Source organism: Mesoplodon bidens (genome assembly GCF_964165515.1).
Source record: "Mesoplodon bidens genome assembly, chromosome: 8".
Lineage (NCBI taxonomy): Eukaryota > Metazoa > Chordata > Mammalia > Artiodactyla > Ziphiidae > Mesoplodon > Mesoplodon bidens.
In genome coordinates, this window is record NC_138165.1 from 75,215,460 (window position 1) to 75,242,261 (window position 26,802).

A 26,802-nucleotide genomic window follows, 5' to 3' on the forward strand; every position below is an offset into this window, starting at 1 on the left:
GTTCTTGGGATGGGGTTAGGGAGACACATTGATGGGGGTCGTGGCGGAATCTCTTTAATAAGTTAATTTTATTCTACAGTGAGCATGTACTAATTTTATAATCAAGAAACATTAAAATAAAATTAGTTATTAAAAACTTCTAGGGACTCAAGAAATAGTTCACAGTAATCTAAATTTAGAAGTATCCAATTTAGATCATTTTTATGCCTTGGGGAAAGGCAGCCACCTGGTCTCCATGGATACCTCAGAGCAATCCAGGGTACATGTATCCATGTGAGAGCTGCCCACAGTGGTCAGCCTGAAAGGTCCACCCACGGAGCTGATCCAGGGAAATGTGGGAGACAGATCCCCAGACGTCAAAGAAGTCTTTGTCCTGGACAAACACTACATTGCTCATGTCCTTCCCAGCCAAGAGTAGGGGCTCCATGTTTACCAGCCTCAAATATGCCAAAAATTGGACAGGAAAAGAGAAGAGTGAAAAACACTGGAAAGGATGGAATAGAGGGTCTGAGCCGATAAAGTTTCTTGTTGTTACTGTCATTTCATAAGTCAATTTAAAACTGTAAAAATATGGATAATTATCTTTGTCATTTAAGATATACTTCTAGAAAACATCATAACTTAGTAGAAAAATAAAAGAGACTATTTGTTATTTGTTATTCAGAAATATGCTTTATATTAAAGTAGGATCTCTAGATGAATGAATTTCTATCTTATAGTCACTCCTGAAGCCTTTCCATTTTCATTTGCTTGGAATGCAAACTAAATATCTTTAAAAAAAATTTATTGGAGTATAGCTGATTTACTATATTGTGTTAGTTTCAGGTGTTTTAGATTCTTTTCTCATATAAGTCATTACAGAGTATTGAGTAGAGTTCCCTGTGCTATACAGCAGGTCCTTATTAGTTATCTTTTTTTTTTAGCAAATTAAATCTCTTTACTATTCATTTGAAGGTTGCAAGTTAAATGTTGGTTATCGATCATTGATTATTAGTGAGGAAAATAAATATCCGTGAGTTTAGACATATGCAGAGCACGTCAGAAGGGATGATTTATGTAGCATTATCTAGGCATTCATCTGAAATTAGTTTTTCATTGCACAAACAAGAATAGTTATCTTATTAAGTTGCCTCAGAAAGTCTGTGAGCCCAAAGGTCAAAAACCTCACAATAAATCATCCTAACCTATCACTTCACTCTTCCTTTTCAAACTTTTATTTTTAAAGCTTCTGTGAATAAAAAACATCATTTTGAACTTTTGTAACCTGCCAGACAGCATCTGAGGCAGCTGCCTGTGCAAAAGGCCAGATCAAATGCCTTCTGATATCAGATTGTGTCTTCGTTTACTTCTTTCCCTCTCTGGCTCTGACAACACAGCTTCAGACAACAAACAACGTGATTGAACCGCAGAGGTAGTCTTTGCTTATTAACTTAAAAAAGAAAAGAGTCTTTTGGTTTTTTTCTTAAACGATCACCTTACCAAAGCTGAATGCTTCTGGAAAAAAAAAGTTATTACAAAGAATTAATAACTCTGACTAGAGATCAGTCAGAGAAGCAGAGAAATGCTGCACAAAGTCCAAACATCAGAGCCATTTAACAAAACAAATAAATAAACATCAAGAATGTTCCTCAGCAGGTCTTAAGAGCCAAGTGATGTCCCCATGGCGGCCGGGCATTCCAGGTCCTGTCGTGTGGTTACCCACTCTGGAGGAAAGACAGCAGGCCCTAGGGGTGTGAGCCTCTGGGCTTTTCCCAGAAAGAAACCAACAAACAGGAGGAAAGAAAAGAGCTTCCTATTCTTGTCCCTAAGGGCATTTTTTTTTTTTAAGTCGAATGGAAGAACTCGCAGTTCTCACATCTGCAATGAATGCAAAGAACTGTCGGCTGAGAGAAGAGAATGCCGAATCATCCTTTTACAGGGATAAATAACTCTCTGCCAAATGCAAGCGACTCTTAGAGTAAATAGAATTCAATTTTAAAAACATTTTAGGGCTTCCCTGGTGGCGCAGTGGTTGAGAGTCCGCCTGCCGATGCAGGAGACACGGGTTCGTGTCCCGGTCCGGGAGGGTCCCACACGCCGCGGAGCGGCTGGGCCCGTGAGCCATGGCCGCTGGGTCTGCGCGTCCGGAGCCTGTGCTCCGCATCGGGAGAGGCCGCAGCGGTGAGAGGCCCGCGTACCACAAAACAAAACAAAACAAAACATTTTAACCTGTCATTGTTCATACAGAGAAGAGTGGTTGAGAGTTCAGTCTCCAGTGTTAGACTTCCTGGGTTCTAATATCTGTTCCTCAACATACGTGCCATGTATCCCAGCAGAAGTGACAACCTCTCTGCCTCAGTTTCCCTATCTTTGAAATGGAGATAATAATAGCACCTCTTTCTCATGGGGTAGTTGGAAGGATTTATGTGGCGTGCTTAGCCGAGTGCCTGGCACAATGTGAAGAACACTCAACCAATGTTAGCTTTATCATTATATATAAGTTATGTATTATAGCCGCTATATCCTCAGCATTATAGGACCCAGGATCCCACTCAACCCACAAGCAAGATGCCAGGCCAGCCAAGAATGAGATAGGCTCTGAGACAAGCTCCTTGATCACAGAGGACAAGACATAAGGTCTCTTTCAGGAGTCGTCCCAACTCAAAAGTCTAGCAAGAATGTCCAGAGAGGGCATGGAAGTCTTCAAGTCCACAGGGGTGGTTTTTAGAGAGGTCAAAGCAGCCAGCAGCACCCCCAAGACTAGCATGCACACTAGCATGACACAGGTCTGGCCCGCAGGGATGGACCTGTAGGAAGGCAGTGCTTACAAGGTGAAAAACTGCTCTTTCTCTGATCTGGTCACTCGTGCTTGAAATTATTCTAACAGGGAACAATGCTTTTTAATGCCACAGAGCTAAGCCCTGGTGATTATGTTCACATTAAATTTTTTAAAATGGAAACCAAATAGCTCCCTAGTTTTGTTTATTTTAAGGCAGTGGACACTGTTTCTGAAAAACCGTTGAGAAATACAGTGGGATGAGGAAAGCGTGCAGAGGAGAGATGCTAAGGTCCCTCCCCACCTCCCCTTTACTTCAAGCAAAACAAAACAATTAAAGTGGCCTTTCAATAAAGTAAATGACAAAGGCATATCACATATTTCAAACTAGAATTAATGGGTGTTGGGCAGTTCATTTTCATTTACCTGCGTTTGCTCACTGGAAATCTGTTGGGATTTCTTTTCTTCTATAGTTTCACTGAAATGCTTATAAATTTCCTGTGCTTTGCTGCAGATATTTTGCTTCCTCAGCATAATTTCCCTGGCTGGTCTTCCATCCAAATGTCAAATGACATTTTAGTTTTATGACTTCAGTGCCTAAGACATAACTTAGTACCACTAACAATTCAAGTGTATGTCATCCAGTATTCTTACAGATGAGAACAAGATAGGTCTAAAAAAATTGACTAATGCCAGAATTTTGAGAACTAGAAATGTGGGTCAACTAAAGATAGTTTAGGAACTGCTGGATTTACCTGGAATGTCAGCATAAAATCTGAACTAAACCTGTTTTTTTAAAATTGTCTTTAAGATTTGCTAAAATAATAGAAGTTGTGTTGTCAAAGTCAATCCACTCACAGATTCTGGCCATGACCCTCTAATTGTAACGCGAACCATGCTGTGAAGTGACACTCTCTAGTACTTTGGTTGCAGAGACAACCCAATGGTTCAAACACACCTTTATTGTAAGCCTGGGAAATTACTAGATTATGTGATTTTCCAAGGTCTTTATCAAGCCTGTGATTTTATGATCCTTTATATCATGTACGTACCTGCTTTTCCTCTGAGTCACTCATTTTTCTTACCTTTGCCCAAGTAGCTTAACAAGTTTTAACTTATGGAACTATGGTGAATTCAAAAATTTTTAAATAATTCAGATTTGCTGCTAGAAAATGTCTGATACTTATTTTTATTAGTTTCAGAGTGAAAAATGCAGGATCTTGAGCCTATACAAGTAGATCATTTCCAGGTTCAAAACTCACATGTTCTTTGACTGACTGGGAATTGACTGTGAAACTTAGTGGCTCCATGTCCTCACTCTTAAGCTGAATTGGTGATGATGTGTCTAAGAGCTTTTAGCAAAGTTCATCAAAGGACAGTATAAATCCAAGCTTAATAAACTCTAAAACAGAGCATCATATTTCACGTTCAAATGATGGACAACCAAACTCAGTCACACCAGGAAACTGTTCCAGTAATGACACTGCAGAAGAATCTCACATACCATTCTGAATGAGGGTTTGTGACCGTGTGAACCTTCCGTGGACAGCTGTCATGTGCAGAGGACTTTTACCATCTTTACTCTAAAAAATGAGAGAGAGAGAAACAATGGGCCAGTGACATCAATCTGAAACATTCCTATGGACATTGCTAGCAATGCTCAATAAAGTGTATGTGATATCGCAAGTTATTGCCTAACTTCACACTTTTTTATTGAAGTATTTACACATGATATCACAAGTTATTGCCTAACTTCACATTTTTTTATTGAAGTATTTACAATGTTGTGTTAGTTTTAGGTGTTCAGCAAAGTGATTCAATTATACATATATATATATTCTTTTTCAGATTCATTTCCATTATACGTTATTGCAAGATACTGAATATAGTTCCCTGTGCTATACAGTAGGTCCTGTTATTTATCTATAACATCACATTTTAAAGAAGCTTCAAGACATGGAAATTATTCTAGAGAAGAAATGCAAAATTTTTAGTTACATGGACAATTTTTAAACTACCCTGGTTTAAACTGAGGAAATCATCCAAAACATTTTTTCATCTCCTGTGATCTACTGGTGAAGGTTTCCTTCAAGGAGTTTTATTTTTCAACTTTAAAAAAAAATTGAAGTATAGTTAATTTACAATGTTGTGTTAGTTTCTAGTGTATAGCAAAGTGACTCAGTTATACATATATAGTATATATTATTTTTTGTATTCTTTTCCATTATACAGTATAATGGATAGTATATGTATAGTTTATTACAGTGTTTTTTTTCACCTTTTGTCTATAGTACATGAAAAAAAGACAAATAATGTATTAACTTGTTTGGCCCTGTTTGACCTGAAGATGACTAAACTGCTATAAATCACTGCAACTCTCCAAATTGACCTGAAATCCTCCACCATTCTCTACATTCTAATTCCACAGAGAAACACCACTTTCGATTATTCCAAAAGAGAAACATTTGCATCACTTGACTCATTAGAAATCATAGGATTAAGATATGCAAATTGCCATGTTAATGATTATCTGGGAATATGCGCTGAATTTATACATCTCTTTATTATTCAAGATATAAATGATGGCATTCTCTCACAGATTAAGCCAAAAGATGAAAAATGTACAGAATCCATACATTAGTCATCATTACACCAAATACCAAAGTCCTACACATTTGATTAAGAAATAATCATTTACAGAATTTCTTCTAAAAATAGTGATACCCAAATGAAAATATTACTGTTATTTTAGACCCAAAGTATCCCCAACTGAGAGAATATATTATGTATTCTTTCATTCAGATATTATTTTAAAAAGAAAAGAAAGATCCAAAGTATCCCCAACTGAGAGAATATATTATATACTCTTTCATTCAGATATTATTTTAAAAAGAAAAGAAAAGAAAGAAATGTATGTAACTATTCTTTTTCTAAGTCTCAGAAGAAACGTTTTCCTAAGCCTGAGGTTAAAATATGAGATTTCAAAAATACAAGTTCATTTTTGTGATGAAATTCAAATACGTGTGCTTTAAAATGATTCTTTTAAAAACTCTACAATGGAAAACAAATAATCACTTAAATATTTCTCAGAGTGAACCACAGACTACCTGCATCTGAATCACCCAGGATTCTTGTTAGAGATGTGAATTCTGTGCCCTAACCCAGACCTAAACTGAATCAGAATTGATTTCATTTCTAACTTTCACAGCACATTAAAGTTTAGGAGCCACTGGAATAGCTTATAAAACCACAAGGTTTAACAGAAGAATATTTATTATATCCTATAAGTCTATTCCTTAGACTTAAGAAAGGAACTATGCACAATCTGTGTCAAGGGAAGAGTTAGTCAGAGTGGTAACTGCATGTTGACTGAAGTAAATAATCATTATAGTGAAAGGTTCTCAGGTTGATGGGGAAAAATTAGAAAAAACAGGATTTTTTCTCCATCTTAATCTTGTATGATTATAACCTGAATTAGAAAAGATTGAGAAAGGAAAGGAAGATGGAAGTAAGCTTGAAGCTTTACTGAAATTATATCTTTAGGGAAAAGGAGCATTAGTCAAGAAAATGAGGATATGATGCCATCACCAATCATAAGACATATGATGGAGAAGAGCTCCTAAAAGCTTTCTGATCCCAGAGCCTGGGTCTTAGCTGGGATAAATTCAGACAATTCAAAAGACTAAAAAGTCTGGGAACCATTTAGGAATAAGGAGTTAAGACATACTCCCTCCAAGAAAAAAGTGATGACAGCCCAAGGCTCTTAAGGAGAGAGAAAACAGAAATTGCAGAGCTGACATTCATTTGTCCCTAGATGGTGCTATTTCTTTAAATTTTGCTCCAGTATTTTCTCTTAAATTTAAGATGAAAACATAACTTATTAGCATTTAGTTAAATATATATAAAGCTGTAAATATTTCAGTGTTTAGATAATATCTTTATAAATATTTAACCAAGCACTTTTCCATGCCTAGAAAAGAGCTTAAAGGCTAGGAGTAACCACCAACCTGGTGGTCACTAACTAAATTGCAGCCAGAGAGTCAAAGCAGACGTCACCAGTTTCTACAGTATATAGTTTACAAAGCTGGTCCCATTTCAAGGACAGCAAACACCATACCCTTTTCCTCCCTTGGAGTGCTTGTGCTTTTGGTAAAGGGACAAACAGACATGACCAAAGTTAGGTTAAATGAAAAGGATGGCAATATGGTCAATGGTGATGCTTGCTTCAGATCTACCCTTGCAGATCTTTGCCTGAGTTCACATACCACTGAAGACACACCTTAGCTGACTTTTTTTTTCTCACTGGGATATGGGTGGCAGGAGGTCGGGAATTGGGGACAGGAAGCATTAAGGGTATCATAGCAGTCATTTTTGGGCAGCTTTGTTTATATGGTATAGGTGTAAAGGGAACTCATTTCAAAAAGCCATTGAAAACCAATGAAGGTCAAAAGACTAGTACTTTTTATTTAGCCTTTACAAGTTAGAACTCAGAATATTCAGGTTGAGACTGAGGATCCTACTGAGTTTCATTATCTGCCTGAGAAATTTTTCACATGGGGGCGGGGTCGGGTGGCGGGGAACTTGCCATTGCTGCTGCTGGCCCTAGAACTTCAGATACCAAACATTCCCTGAATGCTCAAAGGAGAAGAAATGATCAGTTCTCCCACTTATTCAAAGCTTTGCTTTTAGAAAAACTTCCTCCTTTCTAGCCTCCTTCCAATTTCTAGGTGCATTCTCCCAGAGCAGATTTAGGGCTTGGAAATTTTTGTTACCTTGAGAACTTGCTTAATAGCTCTCCTATTGACTTATGGTTCAGCAATAAGTCATGAAAGAAAACCAATGAGGACTAAGAATATTTTATGACAAATATTAGTATTCTTTCAGGGCAGAATTCACCATCATGCAAGGAAGATTAATCCTTGAATTAATGAAGCGTTTCCATTCTCAGAAATCCATTCATTCTTTTCTTCCACTTCTAATGCCTTCTTTCCTCCTCCTCCCATAAACCTTCTCTAAACTTAAATACATAGTTACTCCCCAGGAAGCTGAAGGCACTGTGTTCTCTGTGGTACAGCGCCCCCTGGCGCCACAAAGCTCAGTGGCCCTGGCGGAGGGCAATAAAGTCTCTATAAAATAAATATAGCGAGAAACCCCAAAGGGCTTCCTAATTCAATGGAAGAGCAATCTAATACCCTGGCGTGCAAAAAGCCATATACAGTCTAATTTTTTTAATGCTTCTAAAGGCTGGAGATGGTACGTGGTTGCCTCAGACATTCACCCCCCTCCTTTCCTCACTTCCTCTCTTAAGACCCAAGGGCCACATCGCTATTACTGCTTACTGTTGCCTATTACAGTTTCACCTTCAACCTCTGCAATGCAATTACAGAATATAACTTGGTCCTGGTACATACAAAGAAGTGAGCTGGTCCACTTCAGTAAATGTGTGATGGGCTTCAGTTCCAGTCTCTTAGGGTTAAGTGATCTAAGGGCCCGTGCACAGAAAAGAATTGAGACCATAGGCAGGCGGAATGTTGGGCAGGCAATGGTAATTTCTGAATCTATCTTTCTAAGTCATATCCAGCATGGCCACGTGTTTACTGTCTTCTTTAATGCTTAGTTTGAGTGCTTCCAAAAAGAGCCTTGAGATGCTACAAAAATTACAATGTGGTCTCTAAGGGAGAAGGGAAATTATTTCATATTTCCTCATGCTCTTCCTATTTGCAAAAAAAAAGTAAACTTTCAACAGATTATTGTATTAAGTATTGTGTCTATTATTTTATAATAATTAATCTTTGTGATATCACAATATTCAAAATCAAGGACAGGGCCATGGTCCATCTAAGCAAAATGAGGGACTGTAAAATGCATGCAGGACACATAGCCTTCCCCCCCCTCCATCATCTTGCAATTTCTCATGAAGACATCACTTTTTGTGTTTTGTGAGGACAGAGGAAAACAAAGTGAACATGTGAGTAGGTATTGGCTACATTTCAATCTGCTGTTTTCTTCTAACTTTGGAAAATCTAAACAAATACAAATTGTCTTGCAATCTACAGACACTTTCAAAATCCAAGGGCAATGTGGTGCAGAGAGATAACAACCTCCAGCCAGACTGAATGGCTCCAAGGAAATGTTAGATGATCCATGCATCCAGAGTTAACTAATAAAGATTCAAGAGAATTAGGATGTAGACAGAGTAGATGGGGAGACTGAGGGAGAAGGCTAGATTTGATTCAAAATCCCATTTACATGGATTAGATAATACATAAACCCAAGTCTCAGACTTTTTTTTAATGGTGCTTCGTATACTCTATTGATGATTAGCAGTCTACAGGAAAAAATTAACTATCAAAATTAAGTAGCTATGCTTTCCATGTCCATTTTGTGGGGGAGAAGAGAAGGCTGCTATAAACCAAGGCACCATACCTAGTTGAAGCCTCTTATCCAATCTGAACTGGCTGCTAGTCAGTTACCTGGGAGAAATAGGTAGGTATGCCAGAAAGTGGCCTTCTAACCTCAGTATCAGGCACACTGAAAGCATCAGTTGGCATGTTTTAAAGAGGAAATGGAGAGCCTCAGATAACCCCGTGAATTAATTAAGGTTGGTAAAGAGATACTTTATCTAACTTCAATAATGTTCCTTCCTTTGGAGGATCCACAGGATGTCCCTCAGACATCAGGATGGCAAGAAAAGTGTCACAAGTCTTGGGGACATTGACAGTTGAGCCACCTGTTTGTCTCCTGTCCTCCACCACCCTCCTCTTAGACTTTAACCCCACATGTTGGCTCTTTCCCCACCTTGGTTTCTTTGTTGCTCCTAAAGACCTTCATCCTACCTCCACGTAGGACCTTGGATGGGGTCCCCTTACAAGATCTAGAACTCTGAAATTCTCTTCAGCTAGTTTACTTTTTCATTTCTGCCTGCTTTCTACCTCCATGAAGACACTCCATCCCCTTGGTTTCCTTCTTATCTTCCCTTTCTTTTTTTTTTTTTTTTTTTTTTCAGTACGCTGGCCTCTCACTGTTGTGGCCTCTCCCGCTGCGGAGCACAGGCTCCGGACGCGCAGGCTCGGTGGCCATGTCTCACGGGCCCAGCCGCTCCGCGGTATGTGGGATCTTCCCGGACCGGGGCACGCACTTGTGTCCCCTGCATCGGCAGGTGGACTCCCAACCACTGCGCCACCAGGGAAGCCCAGATTTCAACTCTTATACTCATCATTATCTCCTCCATCTCTTGTCCAATGAAATCCCAGCGATTTCCTTTCTGCAAAGCCTCTACCTCCGTTGGCTGTCCCCGTCCCCCTGTCCTCATTACCTCTTATCCAGACCCATTTCATTGACTTCCAGTTACCTTCTACTTGTCCCCTCCCTAGGTCCACTATATCTGAAATTTTTTTTTATAAAAATGAAAATAGCTTTTTTTTCTTTTCGATATAAAAATAACACATGCTTATGGCATCACAATAAGAAGATTAAAACAAATATATTGAAAAGCAACTAAAAACCCAAATCATAATTTTGCCTCGCTGGAGTGATAACTGTTGCTAGGATACTGATGTAGATTCCAGATATTTTTCTCTTTCTATGCACATACATAGACACATACTTTTTGAAATTATAAAACTGGATCATATTTACTTATTGAATTTTAATTTTTCATTGATTACACGGGGCATTGCTAGTCTTTTTGATACTTGCCAATTTTAAAGGCAAATATTAATGTATTAGTATTATAAAAGTATTAGTTTGCATTTCTCTAATGACTAGCAACACTGAATATCTTTTCATAAGTTTAATGGATATTGTATTCTCTCTCTTGTGATCTGCATTTGCCCATATTTTCTAGTAGACTATCAGAATTTTTCTTATTGATTTTTATGAGCTCTTACATATTAAATATGTTAACTCCTTGCTTATATGTATATTGCAGAAAAATTTCCGAGTTGCTCCCCTTTCAATTTTATGTTAAGGTTTTTGTTTTTGTCTTTTTTGTTGTTTTGTTTTGTTATATAAAAGTTTAAAATTTTTATGTAGTCATATATACATTTTTTTCTTTATGTTTTCTGTCTCTGGTTTTCTGTGGCCAGATTACTGTTTCTAATGCTCAGTTCTGATCATGTGGCCTCTATAATGATTAGCGGACCCACACCCTATAGAGGCCCCAACTCGTTGGCCAGTAGATAAGTGCCCATTCTTGGTCAGGTCACATTTCAGCTTGTTCCTGGCTCCTTTCTTTCATATGATTTGTACTCCATTCAATCACAATAAATCACTATTCTGAGAATTTGTCCCATATTTCCCCACTATTATAAATTAAATGAAAAAATATGAGGACTTTAATAGTGAATAGAGAAGATCATTAAAATAGACTGATCCAATATTCTTGAAATTAAATCTTGGAAATAACAATTTTTCAAAAGCAGAGACAGAATACACTGGGACCTTGCTTTACAATTCCTGTGTGCTTGGGAGAAGTGAAGCTGAGGATGCAAACAAGGTCACTTGGTATAAATCAGGATATTCTGCTACAATCTAAATGCATCCAAGTGACGTAACCTGGATCATGAAGGCTACCTGCAAAAGTTCCTCTTGGTTATCTGTTACAGTGAGCAGACTGGTTACCTAAAGTTTACCTATCAATACCTCTCAACTCCTTTGCTTGCCATTCTATGTATCTGGAATGTCCTCTCTAAAATTCTCTCTATCCCTCCTCATCTCAACTGATATCAATCTTCAGCTCAAAAGCAATCTCTAGTTTTGATGCCCAAGCAAAAAGCAAGTCAATACTTACTTCTTATAGTTTGCAGCACTTTATTAATTTCTCATGCCACTCATGACATTCTCTCTTGCCCCATGATTATCTGAGTACATTATCTCCTTGCCATATCGTAAATTCCTTGAGGGCACCTTGGAGTATACATCCAGTACCAAACAGAGGGCACTAGGTAGTCCTCAGTAAGTTTGCTGAGTAAAGGAATTACCATTAAAACCAGATTAATATCATATAATTGAAGCCACTATCTGGGGTTTACTCCAGGAAGCCATTTGAGAAACTCCTTGGAGGGCCTTGCGGGTTGGAAACAGACCTGAGATCATTAGGTTAGGCTTCCTTTTCATGCTCAGCATCTCTGCCCTATCAGCTCAACATTCACCTCAGTATTAGAATCTCGGCCAAGTTCACATCCCTGAGACCCAGTATTTGCTCCCGTATATTCACTAAGCTACCAAGGGCACGTGGCTAGAACCTCAGTGTCATCCACTGGTACCACCACTGCTGCAGAAGTTTCCACATCATGGCAATATAGGATCAGTCCACAAGAATCAGGATGCTTAGAGTTACAATTCACTAATTGTAATTTATAGCAGGTGAGTTTGCTCAAACAGAGGCTCAACACAAAGGTACTTCACACTGAGAGAGGGAGACTGAGAGAGAGTCATACCTGAATGTTAACATCTGCCCCGTTGTTTACTAGTAGTTCAAGACACAAAGCACCGTGTGTGGAGGCAGCAGCGAAATGCAACGGGGTGAACCCACTGGTATTGGGCTGGTTCACGTTAGCACCGTAGTCGGTCAGCTCGTTGACTACAGCATCCTGCCCGTTGTAGCAGGCCAGGTGGAGGGCCGTGTTTCCATACACGTTGATTTCATCAATCTGCAAATGAGTCCAACATGGGTGATTAAAAGCACTGAAGCCAATTTACTCCATTTCCCACCAAAAGCCTACTGGCTGTGCTGGAGAAAGGAAACACCCATCTGTCAGTGTGATCATTCAGAGCTTACTCTTGCCCCAGCATGGTCATCCTGGGAAGGCTTCTCACGCGGAGGTAAAGATCAGCAAAACGTGAAAGTGATAAAAAGTGAGCTGGGAGGAAGAGTGAGAGGTTTCCATTCGTGGGAAGATATCTTTCAGCTAGGGAAGGGATAAAAAGGGAAAGGCAAAGCTGTCTCAAAACGCCAGAGGAGGGGCTTCCCTGGTGGCGCAGTGGTTGAGAGTCCGCCTGCCGATGCAGGGGACACGGGTTCGTGCCCCGGTCCGGGAGGATCCCACATGCCGCGGAGCGGCTGGGCCCGTGAGCCATGGCTGCTGGGCCTGCGCGTCCGGAGCCTGTGCTCCGCAATGGGAGAGGCCGCAGCAGTGAGAGGCCCGCATACTGCAAAAAAAAAAAAAAAAACGCCAGAGGAGGACTGAATCGGGGGAGCAAGAAAAGAGCCCGAATCTCAACAGTGAACAGAAGAGGAAAGGGTGGGAGGTGCTCAGGGAGCTGCTGTGGGGCCTGAACTCAGAACTCGCTCTGCTGACACCTCAAGAGGCCACATTCTGGTGGCTGGGCTGTGGAGCTGCCCTGGTTATTTAGCCCCCAGCTCCCTCTTGCTCTCCCAGACCTGCCCTGACTGCTGTTATCACCATCTCACTATTGCAGCTTGGTTTTCCTTTCCTCCGGGACAGCCTCACTACTGCTCCTGCCCTGCTACCTAAGGAGAATGGAGTGAGGTCTACTTCTCCAGCTCAGCATGTTTGTCCTGCTATTCATTCATTCATTTCTGCTTGGAAGCCACGATTTAGAAGGCAAGGTTCTAAAGGTGGGATGATGAAACCTCGTCAGTCTTTTTTTTTTTTTTTTTTTCTTTTTGCGGTATGCGGGCCTCTCACTGTTGTGGCCTCTCCCGTTGCGGAGCACAGGCTCCGGATGCGCAGGCCCAGCGGCCATGGCTCACGGGCCCAGCCGCTCCGCGGCATATGGGATCCTCCCAGACCAGGGCACGAACCCGTATCCCCTGCATCGGCAGGCGGACTCTCAACCACTGCGCCACCAGGGAGGCCCCGTCAGTCTTTTAAAAATGACTGGTGGATATGTATCATAGATGTTAAAATATTTCTCTATGTTGATATAGAAAGTCTGTTTCTGGCTTTCTATGACTTAGCATATGCCCCATTGCCCTTCACCAGTTGCCCATGTAAACTCAAAAAAGACAGGATGGTAAGAAATGAGAGTTTTTCCCCTCTTGAATTAAAATGTAAACAGGATTTAATTTCAGAACAACAGAAAACCCACAAAGACAGGATTTAATTTCAGAACAACAGAAAACCCACAAATGCACCATGGGGTGATGCCTGAATCATAGCTCACCTCCACCCCCAGATTCAGGAGATGCTTGACAACGCTGATCTGCCCATTGGAGGCTGCTGCATGCAGGGGCGTGTAGCCCTTCTTATCCTTACACGTCACTTCCGCGCCGTGGTTAACGAGCAACGCCACAACGTCCAGGTGGCCTGTAGAAACAAAGCAGCAGAAAACGTCCTTAACCTTTATAGGACAATTTGACAATTCATTCCACCTGAATTATCACCATCAGCTTTTATTGCCACCAGCATTTTGCTAAGCTGTTTATAAAAAGCTGATTCATGGCAAATATCCAACAAATAGTTAGGGAGTACGTACTATGTGTCAGGCATCATGTAAGTGCTGTGGGAAGAAAGAAGATGATTCACATGTGAGCCTTCTCTTTAAGGAGATCAGTGCCTGTTTACAAATAAATAATGAGGAGGTCCTGCCAATATGTTAGAACCAGAGACTAAAAAAAACATGTCAAATGAAAGCAATGCTTTTGAAACCAATTGCCGTTCTTCACTGAAAAGTCTAACAATGACCATTTGGTTTGGAAAAACTAATGAAAGAAAAAAAGATCAATTAATCAGAACAACTCCAGATTACTGTTGAATCATATGCAACTGCTGCTGTTTGACTCTTTTTTGGGCCCACAAAAATGGCAACTTCATATGGTTCAACTTCAAATTCTCATGAATTGCTGGCTAAACTGAAAACCCTTCTAGTTTCAACTCCTGTTGGCATATTTTCTAGAATATCTTCCTTTGTTCTCTATCTTGCTACATATACAACGATAAATGTACTTGATCTTTATTTCCTGACTAAAGATTGTTTGATGCTTCAAGATCATTGCTCTAAACATTGCTGATAACTGAAGGGTAGAAGATGAGTACTGGCTCCAGGGCCTAAAGTGTGTGTGTGTGTGTGTGTGTGTACAAGAGAGACAGAGTTTTGTCTTGGCTAGTTTTATGAAGACTTATATACAGAAAAAAACTATTTTGAATTACTGGTGGTGCTATCTTAAGCTCTTTGCCCTGGTTTTGTCCCTTACTCCCTAAAGATAGTCATCTGTATATGTTTTCCTATTTGTATCCCGATGACACACAAAAATGTAACTTTACTGCTTTAAAGCAATTCTACACATATGTTTTAGCCGTGTATCAGCAAAGAACAAACGTGAAACTCCAGGTTCTTTGAGTCCCACGTCACACTAGCTTAGTGTGTGCTCTGCCTAAACATCATCTGGCAAAAGCTCACTGGCTCCAGTCCGGCAGGGACCATGCAGACATCCAACCTGCTTCAAACAACTCGAAAGTCCATGTCACCTTGTAAAAAAGGATAATGCATGCAAAATCTTAAGATTCTGGTTTTGGAGGGGGGGTTGTCCACAGAACTGGACATTGAATCACTATGCTGTACTACCTCTTTAGCCAGATTTCAATTCTTTTTTTTTTTTTGCACCACCAGGGAAGCCCAAGATTCTGTTTTTTTAAGTCCAAGAATTCACTCAGGCCTATCTGTAGCCACAGAATTTATTTCATCCCTGCCCCAACCCATTCTCTTTTTTCTCCCCACAATTAACATTATTATTTTTTATGATAATAAAAGGTCCGTAGGCTTATTAAAAAGGATTCAGAAAAGGCAAAAAGGTGTTAAAAGGAAACCAAAATCGGGCTTCCCTCGTGATGCAGTGGTTGAGAGTCCGCCTGCCGATACAGGGGGCACAGGTTCGTGCCCCAGTCCGGGAAGATCCCACATGCCGTGGAGCGGCTGGGCCTGTGAGCCATGGCCGCTGAGCCTGCGTGTCCGGAGCCTGTGCTCCGCAACAGGAGAGGCCACAGCAGTGAGAGGCCTGCGTACCGCAAAAAAAAAAAAAAAAAAAAAAAGGAAACCAAAATCATCCACAATCCCTTGAGATACTCAGTTAATATTTCAGTGTTTAATACATCCCAGGTTGTTTTCATTTTATAGATATTTTTAACAAAAATGAGGATTGTATTATTCATACTGTATTATGATCTGTTTTTACTTAACATATCACAGAATCTTTCTGTGTTAAAAAAATACTAATGATATCATCACTGTAGTTACTGCATAGTGTCCCATTGTGTAGATCTTTCACAATCTCCTGTGTTGTGATGGGCAGTCAGGGTGTTTATAATTTGGTGCTGATAGAATCCTGCTTTTCTGCTTTTCTAATTGCAGGATGTTCTCCCATTAGAAACACAAAGGAAGGATCTTAGTTCTTTTAGTTCTTCATTTCCCAAGAGTCAACACTGAGAATAAACTCTCTGAGGGCTCTCATTTGTCAGTGGTACTAGTGCCAACAAAAGTGGAGAGGAAAAGCATAGAAGTGTAATGTCTTCCTTTGTCTTCTGCACCCGAGCTGGAGCAAGCCCCAGCTCTGTCGGCGGTGGAGCAGCAGAATCACCCACAGTGGCTCTGGGCACCTCCACCTACACGACAGCCAGGGTGTTGTCCTTTATTCCTTCCTTTTTGTTTCTTTCAGGAATATTTATAAATAAAAACACAAATGAAATTTACATCCTTGCTTTGCTAGCCCATCCTTCTTTCTTTTTAAACACCTTATTTTGCTGCCATAACAAGTTAAAATAAGCACAATTTGTGCAGCTTTCCAATCCAGATTGAAACACATTCAATGAAGTCCATGCCATGATTCACCCATCCTGCTCTCTGTAGGATAAATAAATCTCTGACAAAGCAACTGCCCAATTAGAGTGCTCTGTGCATGCCAGTACAAGGACCGAATCTTAATTCAACTGAATCCCAAGCTTGAAAAGAAGTCAGGCTCGCCCAGGAGAAAACCTGCGTGGTCAGTGAGAAACCCGGGGCTTCTTTAGGTCAAGTTCTCTGCACTTTGCTCTCCATTCATGGAATCCTTACCCATATAAGCTGCCCAGTGCAGAGCACGCCGGTCCTTCTTGTCAAACGCATTGATGTTTGCCCCTTTGGCCAAGAGTAAATTAACCATCTGAAAGATAACCGACAGTGAAATCAAGTGTATACTCTGTCATGGTGAGGGGTCCTCACCCTCGGCAGCTGATGTGAGCCAAATTAATGTCCAATCTAAAGGCAGGTCAGAGATCTGAAGTTCAAAGTAGGAAGATACCAGGGCCAACCTGCCGCATGTGTGTCAGAGGAAAAGACTGAGGTGTCGGCTACTTTTTCAATTCACTGTGGCTCTAAATTTAAAAATAGGTACAGTTGCCTAAGGTGTGGTGTACAAATATTATTGTCACATTATCTAAAAGCCTCAGCCATGAGATTAGGTTCCCCATGGGGCTAAGAGGGTCTGTGGGGAGGATTCTTGTTCTCAATGATGAGGACATTGACCTCCACATGGCCATTCAGAGCGGCGTGGTGCAAGGCTGTGCGTCCTCCTCGGTCAGAGACATTGACGCTGCTCAGCAGGGGAATGATGACTTCTGCACACTTGACAGCCTTATTGGCTGCTGCCACGTGGAGCGGGGTCTGCCAGTTCTTGTCCCTCGCGTTGACGTCAGCCGAGTGCTTAATCAACACTTGCACTGCTTCCTACAACAAAAGCAGAATTTGCAGGGTCACTGACAAACACACTCAGTCAATCCTTATTGCATATAAGATGCTTCACCAGACCCTGGAACTACAGAAAGGGAAAGGCTCCCTGCCCTCACAGGCTGGCTCACGACGTATATTCTTCTGAGACAAGCAAGGTCATACGGGATGAAGATTAAAAGAGGGGCACAGATTAAAACAGATTCACTCTCCCTTTCTCTGTTAGGCCAAGAGCCCTGGCAAAACTCCAAAACCAAATAAACTTCCAAGTGTAAGGTTTCCTTACAGAATATAAGGTATCCTTAGGCCGAACGAGAGCACTCATGTGCAAGTGTACACAGCAGGCTAAAACAGCCATAGACCAAAGGGCCCCCAAAGATCCTCCAAGGTTAGCCATATTTGTCAGTAAGCCTCCATCTTCCAAAGCCAAAGGCCCCAAAGCTCTCCAGACATTCTTGGATCAATTTATAAATCTTTGGTTCTCTTGGTCAAATCTCAACCCTCCCTGTGTGATCAATAAGAAGTCAAGGGAAGAGGATGTCTATTACCACCTCAACTTGAAGTTACAAAATTGTTCCTTCTTTCCCCAATCTTTTCTATGTTAAAATGAGACTTTTTTTCTGCTCTTGAGTCCCTTCACCCTTACTGAGCCTCCTACTTTTGATTTTCCTTCTATTGACCTCATCATCTTATTAGCCTCTTGAACTATAACTCTCCACCTTGGCTGTGCAATGGAATCACCTGGGGAGCTCTTAAAAATACACATGACGGTTCTGTATTGATTCTAACTGGCCTCAGAATGTCTGTAAAGCTCCCTGGGGACTCTGTTATGCAGCCAGGATCGAGGACACTCTTCTATTTAGTCAAGTAAATGACACAGCTTCTCTCAAGAGAAGGGAATGGCTGTCGGTTGTTTCTCTTTATGTCTAGAGACATCCCTGAGACCAGTTGGATGTCCCTGGCTCCTTTATGGACATCTTGTCAATGTGTCATCAATAGACCAATGAAAGGCATTAGTACCACATTCCTGTCACCCTTCATGGACAAAGAACTTACCCTTGTCCACCTTAATCCCCAAAGACCTGGACTGCCTATCAACTTTATCATGCAGGTATATAAAGAATCCCAAAAAAGTAGATGATTTGAACTCTCAGAATTAACATTTTAACCAGGGACATAAATGATGAAATAAAAAAAATGTTCCATGAATCAGTAGTGGCAACATATTGAGATGAATGGTTAACCTGAACAGTAGAATGAGAGCAAAAAGAAGTTAACTTTGCAAATTAGAGAATACACTTTAAGAAAACAATGGGACTCTATTTAGATGCTATAAATAAAGGGCAATAAACTGATAGGATCCAAGCAAACAATCAATTTGTTAAGATTACCAAAAAGGAAAAAAAAAAAGATATATGCCACCCATCCTCAGCACAACTGATGATAATGACTATTAAATAGTCTTTGAGTACATCTATTATTAATGCTCGCTTTCTATGTAAAAAACACTGTTAGAACTATGGAAGATTGAGGGAAACATTAGTCAGGCTCTATCCTAACAACTAGGTGGGTGAACAAAAAATAAAAGAAAAGCTAGATCACAATATAAGCGTTAAGATTTAAATAAGAGAAAAATAATATTTTTATCAACTTTCATCTCATAAATTATGCAGTTTATGTAGATGTGCAGTCAATTGTAATATGGGAAGAAAATATTGGAACCTCCATTTATATTTTATTTCTTTAAAAAGGAAAGCATTTGGTCTTCCCTGGTGGCGGAGTGGTTGAGAGTCCGCCTGACGATGCAGGGGGACACGGGTTCGTGCCCCAGTCCGGGAAGATCCCACATGCCGCGGAGCAGCTGGGCCCGTGAGCCATGGCCGCTGAGCCTGCGCGTCCGGAGCCTGTGCTCCGCAACAGGAGAGGCCACAACAGTGAGAGGCCCGCGTACCGGGGTTGGTGGGGGGGAAGGAAAGCATTTAAGCTGGTATTTAACTTCTGGATTGGCGTCCTGCCCTCAGTCAGCTCCATAGAAGATCTTGCCTCACAGTGCTGGAGATGCCCTCAGGGAGGGGTGGGGCTTCCACAGTGCTGGGGGGGGTGGGGCTTGCCCTCTCCATTCATTCACTTTGAGTGCACTGAAATACAGAGTGATGGCCTGCCGAGTCCATTTACAGATTGTAATATGTACCCTTAAACTAAAAACACCCTAAAATGGACAAGATTTATGCAAGGAACCCACAGAGTAAAGATAATAATAATACCAGTGCAAGCATAAATGATGTGAAAGTCACAGAGCGGACACCTCTACTCCTCGTGAAAGCTCTCTATCACCTACATTACAAGGTAAAAGTAATGACAAATGTAATCAGATCTAACAAGAGCTTGGCAAAAACAGAGAAATCATCAAAAGTCTATTATCTAGGGCTTCCCTGGTGGCGCAGTGGTTAAGAATCCGCCTGCCAGTGCAGGGGACACAGGTTCGAGCCCTGGTCTGCAAAGATCCCACATGCCATGGAGCAACTAAGCCTGTGTGCCACAACTACTGAGCCTGCACTCTAGAGCCCGTGAGCTACAACTACTGAGCCCACGTACTGCAACTACCGAAGCCCATGTGGCTAGAGCCCATACTCCGCAACAAGGGAAGCCACTGCAATGAGAAGCCCGCGCACCGCAAGGAAGAGTAGCCCCCACTCGCCGCAACTAGAGAAAGCCCGTGCACAGCAACAAAGACCCAACGCAGCCAAAAATAAACAAATAAATTTATATATATGTAAAAAAAGTCTATTATCTATATGGTTATTTAAGACTAGGACAAATGAAAAGCCTCACTTTAATATTTCACCTGTGCCTTGAAATACTATCTAATGATAGTAGTTCTTATATATAATTTATAAATAAATGAGATGCATATTCTGGAGATGCATGCTGAAAAAGTTTTGCGATACGTAGCCAAAAGGGTTGGAGATAACCATCTCAAAAGCAGTACTATAAAAAATGATATATATCCTTTTCACACATTCACAGCAAAATAACAATACATACTATCTTTTTAATACCTTTGCTTTGTATATTATTTTACTGTACTTGTACAGATTCTTGCTTTGCATTAAATATTATGTAAATTCAGGATAGACTAACAAAACAGAAAATGTACAGGAACATTTCACAAATTTATAAGACCAATTCATGAGAAATTTGTTTTTTAAAGGTAACAAAATGTGATTGCTCTTAGAGTAACTGCGACTAGGTGAATGAGATATTACCTAGGAGAGGCCCTACTTTTAAACGAATATTTAGGAATGATTTGCATTGTACACACAGCAATACTTTAAGCAAAGAAAATATACATTCATATGCCAGTTATAGTTTATATATAAATAAGTGCTTTTAGAGTTTGTGGGGGAAAAAAACCATGTTCTTGAGTAGACAATACTTCTAAAAATATTTTAATCAGATAAATTTTGGTTTGGTTTTGTAAATAAATTTTTTTTGGAACACAGCCTCATTCATTTGTTTACATATTATCTATGGTTGCTTTCAAATTATAACAGCAGAGTTGAGTATTTGTGACAGAGACCACATGCAGCCATCAAAGCTTAAAATATTTACTATCTCACCCTTCACGGAAAAAGTTTGCAGACCCCTGGACTAGCTCTCTGTTTGAATTACCACAAACTATAAATGATCAAATCTGGTTAAAATAAAATTTTGTTATTTACCAGCATGAAAAAATACTATTTTTATGTCCAAATAGTCTTTAGGAGGGCAGGTCCTATGAAAAGAGTCAGAGGCCTCTGAGTTCAGCTCTTGCTATGTGATGGTGGGTCTACAGTGAATTTTGGGAGGGGGCCAAACAGAGTTGCATTGCTCTGCATAATAGAGTGGGAAGCATTTAGAGCTTGGCAGGAAGGAAGGGATGAGGACAGAGAGACTGGAGAGAGGATGTGGCCCTGCATCCCAGGGAGGAGGTGTACATCTGGGTGGGAACACAGTCAACAGGCCAAGAGGGAAGAGGAGAAAGCTGATGCATAAACCTAATGAATGCAGCAAGAGCAGGCTTGTGGAGCCAGGCAACCAAAACTTAAATCTCCAGGAATTCTTTGGAATTGTTGGGAGAATATCAGACTTTGAACAAGTGGTTTCCAGTCAGTCATATCCATTTAGAAGGCTAGGTGCCCCTGACCAACATATGGGTTATACCTAAAAAATTAGAAAAGGAAAAGGTTCAAGTTCATTGATCAGATAGGAAAAAAAGAAGTGGGTAGGGTCTCTAATAAATTTCTTTTCATGTGAACTTTACATAATTCCCACGTGAGTGCCCATTTCACCACGTGTCTTTTGTACCAACACTCACTTTCACAGTTCAAGGACACCTATAATAACTGTTACTTTTATTTCTCTAATTTTATAAAATGTTTTAACTTTGCCATTCTCCATTTTTACTTTCATATCTGCTTATATAGTGAATTGAACAGTTTTCATCTTACTTGACAAGAAAGGACTCTATCAGTGAATACTTAGTATACAAAGGAGGGGTTCTTATTTAATTTCCAAGGATTAACCTTTTTTGAAAAAATGAAAATGCAAGTATAAAATGATTATGGAATTAAATTCACAGATATACCAGATATTAGAAGTAGAAAAGGCCTCAGGGGTCATCTGGATTGCCCCCTCATTTGATAGGCAGCTTCACTGTATAGGGAAGATGGCTGAAGATGGTTTGCCAGCCTGGGTTTAAGGGCTCATGCATTTTCTACTAGGTCCGAGCTTACTCAGCACACAGTAACAGCCAAGCACCCTGACATAAATACTTTGAAATGTTAATTCTCCTTAGTTATTTACATTTTTAAACTCTTAAGTTTTAGCCTGCCAAACTGGCTTCGTACATTTAATAGAAATGTAATACAATATTTTCAAAAAAACGAAGCTTTGATTTAAAAAGACTACAATTTCCTTTTCCAAAGTTTCATTTCTCTTTCAAAAATTTTAATCTTGTAAGCATTTTAACTTGGTTTTAAGAGGAAGTAATTCTATGGCTATTTAGGGAATTACTGATTTTTGTAATCAAAAGAAGTCTCTCTTTTCCTGTATCACACATTGACTAAAAAATTAACAGCTAGGGGCTTCCCTGGTGGCGCAGTGGTTGAAAGTCCGCCTGCCGAGGCAGGGGACGTGGGTTCGTGGCCCGGTCTGGGAGGATCCCACATGCCGCGGAGCGGCTGGGCCCGTGAGCCATGGCCGCTGGGCCTGCGCATCCGGAGCCTGTGCTCCGGCAACGGGAGAGGCCACAGCAGTGAGAGGCCCGCGTAGCGCAAAAAAAAAAAAAAATTAACAGCTAGGAGTCCGAGCTGACAGAAATTTACAAGGTAAAAAAGAAGCTAATGTGGTAGAAGGGAAGCTGAACAATTTCTGAATCAAGAAAGGATACTAAAACAGTACTTTTCAAACTATCTGTGGTGAAGGGCCAGTTTTTTTTAAATTATTATTATTTCAAATTCATGAGTAATTAGAAGAATAATAAAATGAAAAAAGACAAAGACAAATTATAAACTCAATTATTTTATCATTTAATTTAGCAGGCATGAAATTATTCTATCAAATTTCTCTAAAAGTTGTGAAATGCTCACTCATGTCACAAAAGGAAAGACAAAAAGACTCAGACTAGTCACAAGCCACACTGCGAGCAGTGCTGCTTCAAAGTCTTGATTTCTTTTTTAATGAACAAGCATGTGTGAGGATTCCGGCATTTCTCCTGGGTGGAGGGATCAGCCTAGTTAGCATTCAGCCTTAGGACTGTAGGCCTTGCTGGATTACACTCCACAGTAGGCTGTCCTACATGAGACACAGAAATAATAGACAGAGGGAGGAACTGTCATGGGATGTGACACAGTAGGGAATTGGAGATGGCATCTGCAGTCATTTTATTTCTACTTTTTATGACTTTCTCCTTTTATAAAGGTCACTCCAACCCTGTATAAGAAGTAGAAACATACACTGTGGCACATGGAAAAGATGAGAAGAAATAGGATACATGTGCCTTAAAAACTGTTGCCTCCAATATTTGTTTTTCTTACTCTCAAATGTGCATTGCATTTAAGTGATCATAAATTACTCATGGAAAAGTAATGCTTTATGACTATACAGAGTCTTTGTAGGCATAAACAATGTCAAATTTTATAAACTGTAAGTTGCTTTAGACCAGGGTCTGAGTCTCATACAATTTTCTATACTCGCCACAAAGCCTGGCAGGTATCTGGAACCTAATGTATATTCAATAAATTTGGGTAGAATAAATATATTGGTATAATCATTAGCAAACTCTCTAAGTAATAATATGCAAAAACTAACAAGACTTTTTTTTTATATACAGCAGGAAAATTAACAAGACATTTATATGGGCTGAGGTCCCTGAGGCTGCACTCGAGTCCCGAAGGCATTCACTCTATTGATGTAAAAAAATAACCAGTTGGGGCTTTTACCGTCTATTGATTATAGCAATTTCATATCCTGTAAGAATTATATAAATTGGTGCCTAATTTGTTCAAATTAATCAAATTATTCTTCTAAAAGTACCTATTATTAAGCTAAACTTGCACTTTATTATTATAATTATTATTAGAGTACAATTATTCTAAGAACTAGTAGTACAAAGGGAAGACTTGGGGATGTGAAAGAATTCAAACTATTCAAGAACCACTGGGGGACTTCCCTGGCAGTCCACGGAAGTGGTGGTAAAGAATCCGCCTCCCAATGCAGGGGACGCGGGTTTGATCCTTGGTTGGGGAACTAAGATCCCACATGCCGCGGGGCAACTAAGCCCGGGCACTTCAAGTACTGAGCTCGCCTGCCTCAACGAGAGAGCCCGCGTGCCACAAACTACAGAGCCCACACGCCCTGGAGCCAGCGTGCCACAACTAGAGAGAAGGCTGTGCGCCGCAAGTAAGGGCCCACGCACCGCAGCAAAAAAGATCCGGGACGCTGCAACGAAGATCCCGCATGCTGCAACTAAGACCAGACGCAGCCAAAAAATAAAGAAAATAAATAATAAAAGAAAATAAATAAGTATTAAAAAAAAAAAGAACCACTGGCTTTAAACATTGGGGAGGCCAGATACTAAAGTATTTCCAATCTTTAATCTCTGGTCTCAAAGTGTGGTATGTAGACCACATGCATCAGAATCTTCTTTTTGAAATACAGATTTCCAGGCTCAGTTACAGGCTTCATCAAAATCACTGGGGGGTGAGGTTCTAGAACAGGTACTTTGTGTGTGCGCAGAATTTTATTTATTTATTTTTTTAATTGAAGTATAGTTGATTTACAATGTTGTGCTAGTTTCAGGTATATAGCAAAGTGATTCAGCTACATACATACATGAAATTACAAAATATTGAGTATAGTTCCCTGTGCTATACAGTAGGTCCTTGTTGTTTATCTATTTTAGATATGGCAGTGTTAAAAGAGGTACTTTGAACAAGCACTGCAGATGATCTGAACGCACACTAAATCTGAACACTACTCATCTACCTTCTAATAGGTTATAAGATGCTTACTTCCCATTCCAGGTATGATATATGTTCTATATGTGATCATCATTTTATAATCATAAAGATAATTTATAGAAAGCAATAACATTCAAGTCTCCCATATAATTTTTCCAATTCTCCTGTCTATTAGCATTTAGCCCACCATAATGACAACGTTTTTCAGAGGGAAGGGGGAAATGTGATGTTTAAAATTTAAGCTATAAAATAAAATGCTTCTCCTGATCAGATCTGGGGAACATCTTTATACCTGTCAGACTTTTGTCTGCACAGACACAAAAATAGACGCATCTTATTAGTTCGACCAGTGTCCCTAGGGGTGCCCATGTGACGTGAGGGCAGCAGTGGAGCACGGCAGTTAGGAGAACAGGTTTTCGGGTTACACCCTCCTCCACTTACTGGCTGTGGTGTCTTAGGCTTCTTCCTTAACTTCTCTGAGATCACGTTTCCTTAAATTAGGATTAATAACAGTGTCAATCTCAGAGAGTGATTCAGAGGTTAAAATGGAATAATGTGCAGAAAGTGCTTAGCACACTGCCTAGCACACAGTAAGTGCTCAATAAACGTTCACCGTGACAATACATATTTGAACACAACATCCTCAATTCTACACCCCAAAGACAGGATACAATTATTTTCAACATTTCTAACAACAAAATAGCCTCCAGAACAGAAAAGTGACAAGTTCAGCAAACCCTTTGGGGCTACTCTCAGTTCATTAGAGAAGAAAATGCATGTGTGAAAGGTCAAACACATTTGGACACAGGCCACAGTAGGCTCTATGGTTGTCTACTGGTTGTGTACTGGTTGTCTACCCTCTACACAGTGTCCAAGAAGGGACACTTTGTACCCCCTTAAGGTCCACACTTAACAGCACCTTCCACAGAGTGGGCTTCAATAAACATGTGTCAAACTCTCCAGGTTTGTATGCATTTCATTCCTTTCCCCTACAGCTGTTCTTTTCCACGGGAAACAAAAAAGCAACAAGAATAAGCTAAACAGGGGAAACGATATGAAATAATTCACAGCAGCACTTCAGATAATTCTCCCTGGCAGCCCCAAATCTAGCTCATGTATGTTATCTAGCATTGCAAAATAAGTTTCCCTAATATTTTCATATGAGACTCTCTTCATTTCTTCACAGCTGTGGGAGCAGTCAGAGAAAGAGGGGGATGAATGGTGGCCTGGGCGGGTCAGTAAGAACACAGCACTGGTGGGCTCCGATGATCTCTTTGGTGTTTCCTCCCTGGGAATCGCAGGCATGGGGAGCAGGTGGGGGCGGGAGGAGGAGGGGACTGGGCCTAGAAGGGAGCACACAATGCAGCCTGGTCAGTACCAAGTTAAGTCTTAAAGGTTCATCTCCACAACCCAGTCTATTTTGGACAGTTTTTGAGGGATATGACCATTTCTTGATCTACTTTCTTGTCTGCAGAAGAGCTTTTATAATGTCAAGCATGGGTGGCTGTTTAATCAGTATTATGACCTGATACTCCTATTGCTATAACAGGCTCAGGAAATGAATTTAGCAAATGAACATTATTTTTGCAGGCATAGAAATCCAAACATGAAATTTGCCTGATGGATAGAAGGCTCAGAAATGTTGACGTACACTGATAACTTTGACTTAACCTGATATCTTGTTGCACGCTATTTTTGAAACTTGTTCTGATTTTGCAGGATCCAGTGGCTTAACTTGCTTTTAGTGCCACGCTCCCATAAACAAACTTCAAGTTAGTTTACCTTGCATGCATGAAAGATGATTACCACCAGCGTTCTCTGTGCTGTATACTAGCTCCACGTTAGCAGTTTTACAGAGAACCAGGTTAACACAGCTTAAGT

General features: G+C 40.3%; 1 protein-coding gene across 4 annotated transcripts in view; it reads right to left on the reverse strand.

The window, feature by feature from the left end:
• Nucleotides 1–26,802, reverse strand: part of ANKRD44 (ankyrin repeat domain 44) — a 328,696-nt gene that overhangs the window by 118,985 nt on the left and 182,909 nt on the right. For all 4 annotated transcript variants that reach the window (XM_081242878.1, XM_081242876.1, XM_081242877.1 and 1 more), the window contains exons 5-9: nucleotides 17,219–17,419; nucleotides 16,769–16,856; nucleotides 13,886–14,028; nucleotides 12,196–12,408; nucleotides 4,260–4,338 (exon numbers count right to left, since the gene is read on the reverse strand). In XM_081242878.1, the coding sequence (XP_081099004.1) occupies nucleotides 4,260–4,338; nucleotides 12,196–12,408; nucleotides 13,886–14,028; nucleotides 16,769–16,856; nucleotides 17,219–17,419 (724 nt within the window). The remainder of the gene's footprint in view (nucleotides 1–4,259; nucleotides 4,339–12,195; nucleotides 12,409–13,885; nucleotides 14,029–16,768; nucleotides 16,857–17,218; nucleotides 17,420–26,802) is intronic.